This window comes from Pogona vitticeps, chromosome 6 (genome assembly GCF_051106095.1).
Source record: "Pogona vitticeps strain Pit_001003342236 chromosome 6, PviZW2.1, whole genome shotgun sequence".
Taxonomy (NCBI): domain Eukaryota; kingdom Metazoa; phylum Chordata; class Lepidosauria; order Squamata; family Agamidae; genus Pogona; species Pogona vitticeps.
This window is the reverse complement of record NC_135788.1, coordinates 39,092,163-39,106,831: the sequence shown is the minus strand read 5'-3', so window position 1 is coordinate 39,106,831 and position 14,669 is coordinate 39,092,163. Positions and strand designations below refer to the sequence as shown.

Sequence of the window (14,669 nt, the reverse complement as noted above, 5' to 3'; positions counted from 1 at the left end):
GAAGCCCGGTTCTGTGAGAGAGATGAGGTCTAACAAATTCTTCACTGACAATCTCAGATTCTTGAATGCTGAAGAAGTAACTATGGGATCAGCTATCCTTCATCAGCTCATCAACAAGGAAGAACTGATGAGTGAAGTAGAAATAATAGGAACTTTGAGTAGAAATGACCATACCCTTTAAAAGATTTAAAAGAGATGTGTAAAGTAAATGGAAGGACAGGAGTATGATAAAGGAGGAGTACAGGGAAGTAGCCAGTACTTACGGAGGAAACATGGGAAGGCTGAAGCTCAAAAGGAGCTCAGACTTGCAAGACGGGTTAAAGAGTGACAAGATTTCTTTTCAGATATGCTCAAAGCAGGAGAAGGAATAAGGAAAGGGAGGTTCTGTTGCATGGAGAGAGTAGGAAAATACTAAGGGGGACACTAAGATCATGGCCACTGATCTCATCACCTTCTGGCAAATAGAAGGGGAAGATATGGAGGCAGGGACAGATTTTACTTTCTTGGGCTCCATGATCACTGCAGATGGTGACAGCAGCTACGAAATTAAAAGACACCTGCTTCTTGAGAGGAAAGGAATGGCAAACCATCTTAAAAAACAGAGACATCACCTTGCCGACAAAGGTCCGCATCGTCAAATCTATGGTTTTTTCAGTAGTGATGTATGGAAGTGAGAGCTAGACCATAAAGAAGGCTGACCACCAAAGAATTGATGCTTTTGAAGTGTGGTGGTAGAGGAGACTCTTGAGAGTCCCCTGGACTGCAAAGAGAACAAACCTATCCATTTTGAAGGAAATCAACCCTGAGTGCTCACTGGAAGGACAGATCCTGAAGCTGAGGCTCCAATACTTTGGCCATCTCACGAAAAGAGAAGACTCCCTGGAAAAGCCCCTGATGTTGGGAAAGTATGAGGGCAAGAGGAGAAGGGGACGACAGAGAATGAGATGGTTGGACAGTGTCATCGAAGCAACCAACATGAATTTGACGCAACTCCAGGAGGCAGTGGAAGACAGGAGGGCCTGGCGTGCTCTGGTCCATGGGGTCACGAAGAGTCAGACATAACTTAATGACTAAACAATAACAACAAGAGGGACACAAAGAAGGCAACATTACTGAATCATCTACTTTGCTTCTGTCTTTTCCTAGAAGAAAGGTGATGCCAAAACTGGGACAAATATAAGTAAACAAAGCAAATCGTGCTGTTTATGTACTGCCCCATAGCACTTAAAGTACTGGATAGCTTGCAACTTAATTATGAAGTCTGCACATTGTCCTCCCTCCCATTGAGCTGGTACTCCTATAATACAGGTGCTGTAAAATGCAGCACACTTTAAAATGGATTTGAGTCTCCAGGGCCAAATAAGCTTCCTCCAAGGTACTAAAGGAACTTGCAAATGTAATAGCAGAATCTCTGTCTATAATCTTTGAGAATGCTTGGAGGTTCCTGGAGATCAAAAAGAGGAGGACAGATGATCCTAGCAACTATCAACTGATCAGTTTGACATAAATACCAGGAATCTTCCCAGAACAGATCACTGAACAGTCTGTCTGTGAACACTTAAGAAAAGAATGCTGTGATTTCTAAAAAGGTCCAGCATTGGTTTTTCAAAAATAAGTCACACCAGAGAAATATTTTGATAGCTTTTTGATACCATGCTCAGAGAGTGCTTGCCAGTTATTCCTTGCCATCCTGGACAGAAGTGACAAGTAGAGTGCACTAGGCACAGTATTGTTCAACATTTTCAAAAACAATGTGGATGAGAATCTGGAGGGGATGCTCATTGTATTTGTATGTGGCACCAAATTGAGAGGAATGTTTAATACTTCAGAAGATAGAATCAGGATTCAGGAATATCCTAACTTAACTTGTCCAGAATAAATAAAACAAAGTTCAACAGGGGAAAAATGTAAAGTTCTACACTGAAGCAGAAAAAAACAGATGTAACAGTACCACTGTATTATTGGTTGGACATCACCTGGAATAATACTATGCCCAGTTCTGGGCACCATTTTTTAAGAAGGATATTAAGAAGCTAAAATGTGTTCAGAGGAGGGTGACCAAGAATGCTAAAGGGTTTGAAAACTAAGCCCTACAAGAAATGGTTGAGGGAGTTTGGCATATTTAGTCTGTTGAGGGGACTGAAGAGAAATACTATTGTTGTTGTTTAGTTATTAAGTTGTGTCCGACTCTTCGTGACCCCATGGACCAGAGCACGCCAGGCCCTCCTGTCTTCCATCACCTCCCAGAGTTGGGTCAAATTCATGTTGGTAGCTTCGATGACACTGTCCAACCATCTCATCCTCTGTCGTCCCTTTCTCCTCTTGCCCTCACACTTTCCCAACATCAGGGTCTTTTCCAGGGTGTCTTCTCTTCTCATGAGATGGCCAAAGTATTGGAGCCTCAATTTCAGGATCTGTCCTTCCAGTGAGCACTCAGGGTTGATTTCCTTTAGAATGGATAGGTTTGTTCTCCTTGCAGTCCAGGGGACTCTCAAGAGTATCCTGAAGCACCACAATTCAAAAGCATAAATTCTTCAGTGGTCAGCCTTTTAAGTTTTAAATTTGTCTTAATTTTATTTCAAACATCAAAGACATGTATGTTAGAGTTATTGAGGCAGGTTTATTGTAAATTAATATTATGAGGTGTTATGTTGTTTTTTTCAATGGGAAGAAAAAAAGAATGAGATGAACTGACAGATCTTGTGACTAAATTATGTTTGTAATACAAGACTGAACAGATGATTTTCTGTAATTCTTAACACTTAATCAATAAAGAGTGATATGTAATTAGTGAGAAATGTCATTCATCTAGAATTTAGCATTTCTGTTTTCTATGTATTACCTTTCTACTGTCAAAGACACTATGTGAATTGTTCCCTATTACAATTGTGAATATTCTTTCATCTCACCGAAGCCTTTGGGTCGTTCCTGTTAAGGAACTTATCAAAGCCATAAAATATTTTGTTGGACTTAGACCTCTGATTGCACTGAGTAACTCTAATTAAGCTCAATTACTTTCTATATGTCATGTTGCTATTCTGATCACAGAATACCCCTTATTAAAATTGGAGGCTAGTAAATAGGGTTTGGATAGAGGCTCGTAACATTGTACAGGAGGCAGCAACAAAAACCATCCCAAAGAAAAGGAACTGCAAGAAAGTAAAGTGGCTGTCCAATGAGGCCTTAGAAATAGCAGAGAGGAGAGGGAAAACAAAATGCAAGGGAGATAGGGAAAGTTACAAAAAATTGAATGCAGACTTCCAAAGAATAGCAAGCAGAGACAAGAGGGCCATCTTAAATGCACAGTGCAAAGAATTAGAGGAAAATAATAAAAAAGGAAAAACCAGAGATCTGTTCACGAAAATTGGAGATATTAGAGGAACATTTTGTGCAAAGATGGACATGATAAAAGACAAAAATGGAAGGGACCTAACAGAAGCAGAAGACATCAAGAAGAGGTGGCAAGAATACACAGAGGAATTATACCAGAAAGATTTGGATATCCCGGACAACCCAGATAATGTGGTTGCTGACCTTGAGCCATACATCCTGGAGAGTGAAGTCAAGTGGGCCTTAGAAAGCATGGCTAACAACAAGGCCAGTGGAGGTGATGGCATTCCAGTTGAACTATTTAAAATCTTAAAAGATAACGCTGTTAAGGTGCTACATTCAATATGTCAGTAAGTTTGGAAAACTCAACAGTGGCCAGAGGACTGGAAAAAATCAGTCTACATCCCAATCCCAAAGTAGGGCAGTGCCAAAGAATGCTCCAACTACCGTACAATTGCACTCATTTCACACGCTAGCAAGGTTATGCTCAAAATCCTCCAAGATAGGCTTCAGCAATATGTGGACCGTGAACTCCCAGAAGTACAAGCTGGATTCCAAAGGGGCGGAGGAACTAGAGACCAAATTGCAAACATGCACTGGATTATAGAGAAAGCCAGAGAGTTCCAGAAAAACATCTACTTCTGCTTCATTGAGTACACAAAAGCCTTTGACAGTGTGGACCACAGCAAACTATGGCAAGTCCTTAAAGAATTGGGAGTGCCTGACCACCTTATCTGTCGCCTGAGAAACCTATACATGGGACAGGAAGCAACAGTTAGAACTGGATATGGAACAACTGATTGGTTCAAAATTGGGAAAGGAGTACGACAAGGCTGTCTATTGTCCCCATGCTTATTCAACTTATATGCAGAATACATCATGCAGAAGGCTGGACTGAAGGAATCCCAAGCCGGAATTAAGTTTGCCGGAAGAAATATCAACAACCTCCGATATGCAGATGATGGCAGAAAGTGAGGAGGAATTCAGGAACCTTGTAATGAGGGTGAAAGAGGAGAGTGCAAAAAACGGTCTGAAGCTGAACATCAAGAAAACTAAGATCATGGTCACTGTTCCCATCACCTCCTGGGAAATAGAAGGGGAAGATATGGAGGCAGTGACAGATTTTACTTTCTTGGGCTTCATGATCACTGCAGATGGAGACAGCAACCATGAAATTAGAAGACGCCTGCTTCTTGGGAGGAAAGCGATGACAAACCTTGACTGCATCCTAAAAAGCAGAGACATCACGTTGCCAACAAAAGTCAGCATAGTCAAAGCTATGGTTTTTCCAGTAGTGATGTATGGAAGTGAGGGCTGGACCATAAAGAAGGCTGACCGCCGAAGAACTGATGGTTTTTAATTGTGTTGCTGGACGAGGCTCTTGAGAATCCCCTGGACTGCAAGGAGAACAAACCTATCCATTCTGAAGGAAATCAACCCTGAGTGCTCACTGGAAGGACAGATCCTGAAGCTGAGGCTCCAATACTTTGGCCATCTCATGAGAAGAAAAGACTCCCTGGAAAAGACCCTGATGTTGGGAAAGCGTAAAGGCAAGAGGAGAAGGGTACGACAGAGGATGAGATGGTTGGACAGTGTCATCGATGCTACCAGAATGAATTTGACACAACTCCGGGAGGCAGTGGAAGATAGGAGAGCCTGGCGTGCTCTGGTCCATGGGGTCACAAAGAGTCGGAAGTGACTAAACAACTAAATGGCGACCAAATAGGTTTTTTTTTCCCTGAGAAGACTCCCTGGAAAAGCCCCTGATGTTGGGAAAGTATGAGGGCAAGAGGAGAAGTGGACGACAGAGAATGAGATGGTTGGACAGTGTCATCGAAGCAACCAACATGAATTTGACCCAACTCCAGGAGGCAGTGGAAGACAGGAGGGCCTGGCGTGCTCTGGTCCATGGGGTCACGAAGAGTCGGACACGACTTAACGACTAAACAACAACAGATAGTTTTTATGGGGTTCAATTTTATGCTTTTTTTCATTTAGTAAATTTTCAGGCAGAAATTCCCACAACAATGTGCAGGAAATATTGACATCCCTTATTGCTTTATTTTGTACAACTATGCCCTAGATGTATTTTCAAATGCATTTATGCTGTTAGATGTATAATTAAAATGTGAGTATGCTTTCATGTAAATTCTCACAGATGGTATTTTTTGTTTTTAAATGGGCATAGTTCAGGATGTTTAAGATTATATAAATATCTGAGCTATAATTGGGGAATTGAATTTTTGGTAATAATAGTTCTTGAAGTTATGAAACTATTGTAAAAAAGTTACATTTTCACTTTGGTAAAAAAATATTTAGGATGAATGTGTTTTCTCTCTTCTTTTTTTTCTTTTCTTCTATTTTTCTTTCTTTTTCCTGCTTTTGGGGGGGATAGTGCTTATAAGTCTCCATATGCGCACACATGAAATATTGCTGTTTTCAACTGTTATGACTACTCTTTGCATATTTGTATAGCATTGCACATGTCACACCACTCTATTTTGTGAGAGGGAGTATCTTTGTCTAATAATGCATGGGGAAAATTAAAAATATTTGTGTGGTTCTGAGCTTCCTCCTTTCCAGTATTCAGTGCTCCATTCCACGAAAAAATTGGGAGCTCAGTGTTTGTAAATTTTCCAAATGGGCAATAGTGTGCCTTCTTTCTTCACCAGAGTAAGACAACTTCCATAGACCAAGACACTGCCTATGTCCTTCGAATCTTAGAGGACCACACCTATATAACCTCTAAGCTTTTTTCTTTAAGAACGATTCCATAGTTTCTAGTGGCAAAACAATTAAAAACAAAAAGTTTTGGATTCTGGAGAGGCAGAAGTGCACAGGAGGAAAATACCTGGCAAAATTGACCTACCCAACTCTTTGTGAACACAGGGGAGCCTTCTGAACATTTTAAACAAGCAGTTTAATTTCGGTGTGGGGCTACATTTCTCGCCTGGGTTCCCAATTTATTTCAGCTGAACTTGGTTCATTACAGATGTGCTCATGATTTCTAGCATACTGGCTAGAATTCTATTGGTCTTAACAAAAAATGTGCATGATTTGCTGCAGCTAATTGTAGACAATTGATGAGATTTCAAAGCCCATCTTGGTAGTACAGTTATAATTAGGTACACAATCAAGGCACACAAGAACATCTCTTCAGTTAGCAGCAGTTAGCTGCTGTTAACTATGGCAAGGTACACAAGCCTTGTGCAAACACAAATAGAATCCTGGCTTCTATTTAGAATTGTAGTCAGACGTTGGGAACTTTATCTTAAAATTATGACTGCAGTTTCACTTCAATTCCAGGCTGAGAAGTGGTAATTTTTTCAGAAATGATCTTGTATGAAGTGCAGAGTGTTGTGTAACATACAACTTAATAGTAATATATTGAGAATATAATAATGAGAATCCTGTTGAGTGTAAGGGAGGAAAGATAGTAGCAGGGAGGATTTGTAATAGAAGGTACATTTCTGAGCTTTGTAGTCTACATTAATGACATTGGGGGGTTTTTTTCACCAGATTTCCTGAAATGCAGTATTTCCAAGAAGAAAATGTAAGGAAGATTCTTACAGATGTTCTGTTCTGTTATGCTCGGGAGAATGAACAGTTGCTTTATAAGCAGGTACTGAAACTTATGTACAGGTGGTATCCATTGTCTCACCATATTTTTCCTGCACTCTTGATGATTGAACAATTCTCTTGAAAAGTTACGTACTAAGGTTCAGGCAATCTAAGAACTGCTTCTTAGCTCTATGGTAAAGAATGCAATTCAGGCGCATATGTTTCCCACTGATGACAGGACTTTCATTCAAATTGTTTTCTTCAATTCTGCAAAGTCTTTCAAAGAGTTAGGAACACCTTTTTGAATGTTCCAGTTTATGTTAAAAAAAAAAAAAGAAACAAACAAACCTTTCCATGCTTTCTGTCATAAATTGCTTTTATATGTACAGTGGTGCCTCGGAAGACGAATGCCTTGCGCGACGAAAAACTCGCAAGATGAAAGTGAAAAAAAATCAGGAAAAAAAGTCTGAACAAAATCACTTACAGTACCAGGTATTGTAGACTGAGCCCCACTCTTCACGGTGCCTTGGTAGCCCCAGAACAACAGGACTCTGTGTGACTAGAGCACCTAACAGCTGAGAGGCAGCAGCCATTTTGTGTTCATCTTACTCCCTGCTTTCAGAGGCTTCCTGGGGCTTGCCCAGCACGGAAAAAGGCAGGGGGAAAGCACCATTTTTGAATTTCCCGCCCTTTCCCCTTGCCTTTTTCCTTGCTGGGCAAGCCCCGGGAAGTCTCTGAGACCCAGTGCCAAACAGCTAAGATGTGGGTGTGCGGGGACTGGAGACGACCACAAAATGGCTGCTACCTCTCAGCTATTTGACATTCTGGTCACACAGAGTCCGGCTGTTCGGGGCTACCAAGGCACCGTGAGGCTCGGTCTACCTGGTACTGTAAGTGATTTTGTTTGCTTCTGACTTTTCACCCATAGGAACACATTAATTAAATTTCAGTGCATTCCTATGGGAGACAGCACCTCGCAAGATGAAAATTTTGCAAGACATCATGACTCAAAGAACGAATTAATTTGAGGCATCACTGTATATAGGTTAGACCCAAACTAAATTAATTAGACCCTAGTGAGATCAGTGAGACAGGTTAGAAATTACTCAGATGCCATTGGCTGGACTCCAATGATGTGTGTCCACTAATACACCCATAGTGGAAGCTTATTTCTAGATAAATATAACATTTAATCTGTACTGTATTAATGTTTACATTCTGTCAAGTCACTTCTGACTTATGCCAACTCTTTCATGGGTTTGGGGGGTATTTGAAATGGTTTCCTATTTCCTTTTATGGAGGTGCTCTGGAACTTTTCACCTTGCTGATTCTTCTTCCAGGAGGTCCTGTGAGGAATCAAACTCCCAATTTCTGGCTCCACAGTCAGATACGTAATTCACTGAGCTGTCCAGCCAGCTTTCATCTATGTCCAACAAGAGGATATATATACCATCTAGTGATACAGTGGTGCCCCGCATGACGACGATAATCCGTTCTGTCAAAATCACTATACAGCGAAATCGTCGTCATGCGAAAAAAAAAACCATTGGAATGCATTGAAAACTGGTTAATGCGTTCCAATGGGGAAATACCTCATCGTCCAGCGAAAATCACCCATAGAGAACCTCCGATCAGCTGTTTAAAATCGCTATTTTCCGAAGCTTCTGTCTGGAAAACAGCCATTTTGCGAAGGGAGAGAAGCCATTTTGCGAAGGGAAGCCATTTTGTGGAGCTGGAAAAATCATTGTTTTGCAAACAAACGGTTCACGAAGCAGGGACCTAATTGACGTAAAGTGAAAAAACCCATAGGAACCAAAAAATTGTCGTCAAGCGATTTTGTCATCAATGCAGGGTCGTTGTCATGCGGGGCACCACTGTATATAGCTCTTGTTGTTATTATAATCTCAATGTGTTTTCATTGCATTTACACTTATTTTTAATTTTGCAAGTTGGTAGTGAGTTTGTTATTTTGAAGGATTCTGCATCATGTATGCATAGCAGGAAAACCATGCAAGGCTAATTGTGCACAAAGATGATCCTTCAGGAATCTGGGTCCAAATTAGATTGTGCACTACATTTCCCTTCCCCTCCCCAAAATGGGTTGGCAGCCTATAAAGCTCTCTTTACACCTAGGCAAACTTGCACTAAATGACCCCCTAGGGTTTTTTTCTGACCCCATGGTAATGCCAGTGTGTGCTAGAGTTTGAATCTTAATCCTGAACTGACTGAGAAGTCCAGTTTCTCCCCAGGGACCAGTTAACATGACATCATGACTTGACAAAAAATTTTATCCCAATATGCCATCCCAATGCAAGAAAGAACTTAAACAGCGTAAAACAGTAGTTTTGTTGAGACTGTTTTTTTTCCCTAGTTGCTTTTTGCCTTTGAAAAAGCTGTACATGGCAAGTGGCTAAAACTTCAGGACACTGTTTACAACTGGTCATGTTACAATATATAAAATACTCTTATTCTGTGTGGATTCTGCAAAAAAAGAGAAGAATCTGAGATACTAAAATGTCTCTTCTCTCTGGATGAGTATTAAAAAACAAGTGTAATGTATTCCCATCATCTATGAACCTGCCCTTTGTTATTTTGAAACTGAAGTTTTCAAATAATCTTTAGAAGTCTCACATACAATGTGCTTGTTAACGGTTCTGTTCTAGATGTTTCCTGACTATGAGAAACAATGACCAGGCTATTTATGACTACTTTGGTCTTCTCCAGTGACAAAGCTGAACCTGTGAGGATATATAGACTATAAACATGAATATTCTGGGGAAAATACAGAATAATTGAAAACCGTCTCCCCCAACTATCTGCCAACAATATTACTGTGTTTCAGCATTGATGTTAGGTTTTGCAGCCTTTTCCCAGTTTATTATTGATTCCAGTTACCAGTTTAGCACTGCCACTATCTCATTGGAATTGGATATAAAGAAAAACTAGAGTTCTGAGTCTTCTGCATATTGATATTTTACTAATCATCTCACTAATCATCTCACTCAGCAGTTTTATGCAGTTCTTTAATAGCAAGGTTGCAAGTGTATTGAACCTTGCAGGACCAACTTTTGGAATAGACCCTCTAGATAGTAAGAGAACTATTGAAACACAGTGCCCTCAATAAGTCAGGTCACTTATCCAGAATGATACTGTATTTTTCCATGTATAAGACACTACTTTTTCCTAAAATGGTTAGACTGAAAATTGAGTGTCATCTTATACACAGAAGTAAGCTGAGGAGAGAACACGGTCCATACCTTGATTTCAGTATTGATTCCAAACAGTATACAGGAAGAGATTTGGAAAGCCAAAGCAAAGAGTACGTGCCAAGTGAGGAAAGTGGGTTGATTAATATGACTGGGTATATGCCGTATTTTTCCATGTATAAGATGCTACTTTTTCCTGAAATCTTTAGAGTAAAAATTGAGGGTCATCCTATACATGGAAGTAAGCTGAGGAGAGAACAAAGGCCCATACCTTGCCTCTGCAAACAGGCTTCCTTCAATAAGGAGGCTTAGCTGTCTCCAGTCAGGAGGCTTAGCTTCCTACAGTCAGGAAACTTAGCTTCCTCTAATCACAAGCCTTATGTAACTGACGCCAGCTAATGCTGAACAAACCAATTGCAACAGTGCTCAGATGCAACAGGAACTTGTAATGCCCGAGTGTTCTGAGCCCAGAGGCTGAATAAAGTTAAAGTGTGATGCATAATATGACAGTACTGGTATGTAAATGTTACCTAATTACTAAATTAAAATGTGTTCTGTTCTATGTTTAAAATGTTGATTTCTTAATTTGGGGTTAGAAAAGTGGAGAGCATCTTATACATGGGAGCGTCTTGTAGACAGGGGAAAAATACAGTTGTCTTGTACAGTACACAGAAAAATATTATTTACCTGTATTCCTGAAAGTTCATTGAGAATTGTCTGCATTTCTGGTGGCCCCATATAACCCATTTAAAAAGAAATAAAACAATTGCAGTTTCAGAAACTCTTCCCACATTATGCCAAATTAAACGTTCAAAAATTTACTAAAAAGATTAACATGTTTTAACCGTCATGCATGAATGAGTAAAAAGGGGAATACATGATTTCCATGGCTGCCATTGCAAGCTTTGTCAGATCAAGAAACATATCCACATGCAATGCCTTGGATGATTTTATGAAAAGATACTGTACTACTTGGATCACTAAATCCTGATGACTCTTAAAGGGAAGATAGCAGGTAAAATATTGTCTTGGTAAATATTCTCCCAGCCCCACTATTTTGACCCAGCCTGCTACATTACTGAAAACTATCTGGGTGGTCTTCAGTATGGAGTGAGTCTTGTGAAAGTAAACAAATCCAATCTGGTTATTTTCAAGGAGCATGATCTACTTATACAGTACTGAAAACAACCAACAATTAAAAACAGAATTGTAGTATTGAGTAATAGAGCACACAGTTTATATTTCCTTCTTTCTCATTGCCTAACTGTCCTTTCCTTACACTAAAAATCTTATAGATTGCTGACAAAAAAGTAATACCTTGCTACACATAAGAATTAAGTATTTAGTCAGATCAATTGTTTAAAAACTTTTGAGTTTCCTCACAAGCTGTTAAAGCTATTATTTTATACTAGGTGACACCCCGTTTAACATAGACCATATTGTTAATAGTTATGGGATTTTATTGAATTAATGAGATTGTTATCATGTTGTAGAATGTCTTGCTGAGTTAATTGAAACTGCAGAGATTATATAAATGGTATTAATGAACTTTGACTGCCTGGTGCCTCTGCTTTAATAAAGACTGCTTGGTGGGCTAAATGAACATCAGCAGATAAAAGAACAGGTTCAATTTTGTGAGCCTACAGGCTGTTCACAAAGAAAACCTTTTCACCTCTGATTTTCAATAGTGTCATTTCCACATCACAGTAATTTTAGAATATGGTTGATCTAGGGCTAAAAAGGCAAAGAGAACACTAAATGTTTTCGGGACTGAATATTTGTGTTTAATAACTAAGAAATGCTAATAGCTATAATAGCAAGGATTTATGAAGTGGCACTGAAATGCTTGAACAATTAATTTACTTCTTCCCTTTGTATACTGTTCTGGTCTTCCCATTCTTTTTGTTGCCATTGATAATTTTTCTCTTCTTTTAGACAATTTAACTTCTTTGTTCACTCCAACAATATCTTAAAGGAATCCCCTACAGCAAGTGTGATGCTGGCAACATCTGTCCTAAGGAGGGTCTGCTGATATTCATTAACAACTTGGTAGCCCCACTTGATAGTCAAGAACCAAAATTCTGTTACTTACAACTGCTGGCATTAAGCTGATTGACTAAATCTTGCCAAATTAGCTAAGAAGCTAAAAGTAGTTAAGAAAATATAGGTTGTATTTTGTGTCTCATAGCAGCTACATGACTTGGAATGCTACAGGCAATGCAAATGCCAACTTCTTAACTAGCCAATTCACTGCTGAAATTTATGCCATAATGATGACACCAACTTAATTGGATTCTGGCCAAGATTTTGTAGCTAATTTTTATTGGCTAAATTGTCCTTTCACACTAAGATTTCCACAGAAGCAAAACCTCTCACATTGTTCATGGCCCTTGCAAAAAAAAATTAAAAAAAAAAATGTTAGTGCAAATTGTTATATAAACCCTGAAAGTCTGATCCAACACTGTATTGTGTTACATTTGGACAAAAGACATTCTTTCTTTTATGACAAAAATGCATAGCAATATCACGGTATATAAAATGACTTTCAGTTTGCCCTGACAGTGCTAGTAAGATGAAATGGGAGGAGCAGAATATGCCACATGGAATCAAGAAGTTTGGTTAAGTATGTTGACAGTTTGATTAGCTACAGTTTAAGAGTTTGGTGCATAATTGTGCCAACAGATCTATTGTGGTTAACGCAAGTGCTCCCAGATGATTCTCATTCCATCCCACCTGCTGAGGGAATGGTGGTCTGGCCCAGCTGTCCCCAACCTTTTTAGCCCCATGGATCAGCTGGGGAAGACGGGGCACCCTCCCTGCGCTTGTGCACATGCATGAAGGGTGGTACAGTGCTCAGGGGGCACACGTGCATGCGCGAATGGGTGGGGGAGTGCTCACGTGGGGGTGCACGTAGGAGCAAATAGGTTGTGCGGGAGGAGTGGGGGAGCAGGGTGGGGAGGTGTGTCTCCGCGGCCCGGTTGAGCTCAGGCCACAGACCGGGGGTTGGGGACCTCTGGTCCGGCCTATAGATGTATATACAGTTCAGAGTTCTTTAAACCACTTACTATACATTTCTTCTTTGTATTCATGGTTTCACATTAGCTTATTTGCCTATTATTACCAATATGCCGTTTGTTTTTTATTTTTCCAAGTCCTGACTTTTTTCTTCTTCAAAGTTAGGTGGCTGAAAGGAGGTTTTCCTTCTGCTTATCTTATAACTACTTTGCATGTCAGAATCTCATTCTAGACAAGTCATACTAATCCACAAAGAACAGGCATGCAGCAGTACCCAGAGAACTGAGTGGAAATTATCAATATTTCAGTCTTTTCCGAAAGATAATTCTGCTTCACATTTTTCATTGACCTGTATCCTATTGTTAGTCCCAACCAGAGTAGACCCATTGACTTAGTAAGATTTACAGAAGTGTTGATATTGTTCATCAATTTGAGCTAATGGGTTTACTCTTAATCAGGGCTAGCATTGAGATGTTCTCCATTATTTAATTTTACTGAATAAGTGAATGATCCCATGAGAGATTATTGCACTCAGGTGAAATGAGAAAGCCACAGTAACATCATAGCAGAGATTGATCGCATCTGAGGTTTTTTTGCTCGAGATTTCTGTGGTGGCACAGATAATAAAGTACTAGCATCCCCATTATCAGAGACCCTGGTTAGAAGCAAGACAATGTCCTTGGAAACTTAGGCAGTGGTATGGTAGCAGGGATTTTGTGCCAATGCGCTGAAAATTAAGGATAACATGCACAACACTTGTTGCAAAATTGATTGCTTTTTCCCTTTGCACTCCTCAAAGCTGGGTAACGTCAGGATCACTTGTAATCACCACACCTCAAAAAAGACATAGTGGAACTGGAAAAGGTGAAGAGGAGAGTGACTAAAATGATGACTGGGCTTGGGCACCTCCCTTATGAGGAAAGGCTACAGTATTTGGGACTCTATAGACTAAAGGAACCTGAGGGGGGGGACATGATTGAAATGTATACAATTATGCAGGGGATAGATAAAGTGGATAGAGGGAAGCTCTTTTCCCTTTCACACAATACCAGAACCAGGGGATATCCACTCAAATTGAGTGTTGGGTGAGTGAGAACAGACCAAAGAAAATATTTCTTTATACAGTATGTTGTTAGTCTGTGAAACTCCTTGCCACAGGAAGTGATGATAGCATTTGACCTTGCCTTTCAAAGGGGATTGGACAGATTTCTGGAGGAAAAGTCCATTGCAGGTTACAAGCCATGATGGGGATGTATAATCTCCAGGCTTCAAAGGAAGGTACCTCCAAATGCCAGATGAAAGGGATGGGTATCAGGAGACAGGTATCTATCTATCTATTTATTTCTATCCCACCCATTTAGACCAAAGTCTACTCTGGCTCTTAAAAATGCCCAGCGAAGGAGACAGACAAATGTCTGAGGGGAGATTGTTCCAGAGCTAAGGGGCCACTGCTGATAAGGCCCGCTTTCTTGTTCTTTCTCTTCAGGCCTCCCTTGGCATTAGGCCCCTCAGCCGCCCCTCCTGGCTAGAGCAAGTGATATGTGTAGGTGGGAGGAG

General features: G+C 40.1%; 1 protein-coding gene across 3 annotated transcripts in view; it reads left to right on the top strand.

Moving 5' to 3' along the window:
* Positions 1-14,669, top strand: part of TBC1D5 (TBC1 domain family member 5) — a 370,039-nt gene that overhangs the window by 219,920 nt on the left and 135,450 nt on the right. For all 3 annotated transcript variants that reach the window (XM_020807289.3, XM_020807270.3, XM_078377254.1), the window contains one exon: positions 6,850-6,952. In XM_020807289.3, coding sequence (XP_020662948.3) covers positions 6,850-6,952 — 103 coding nt within the window. The remainder of the gene's footprint in view (positions 1-6,849; positions 6,953-14,669) is intronic.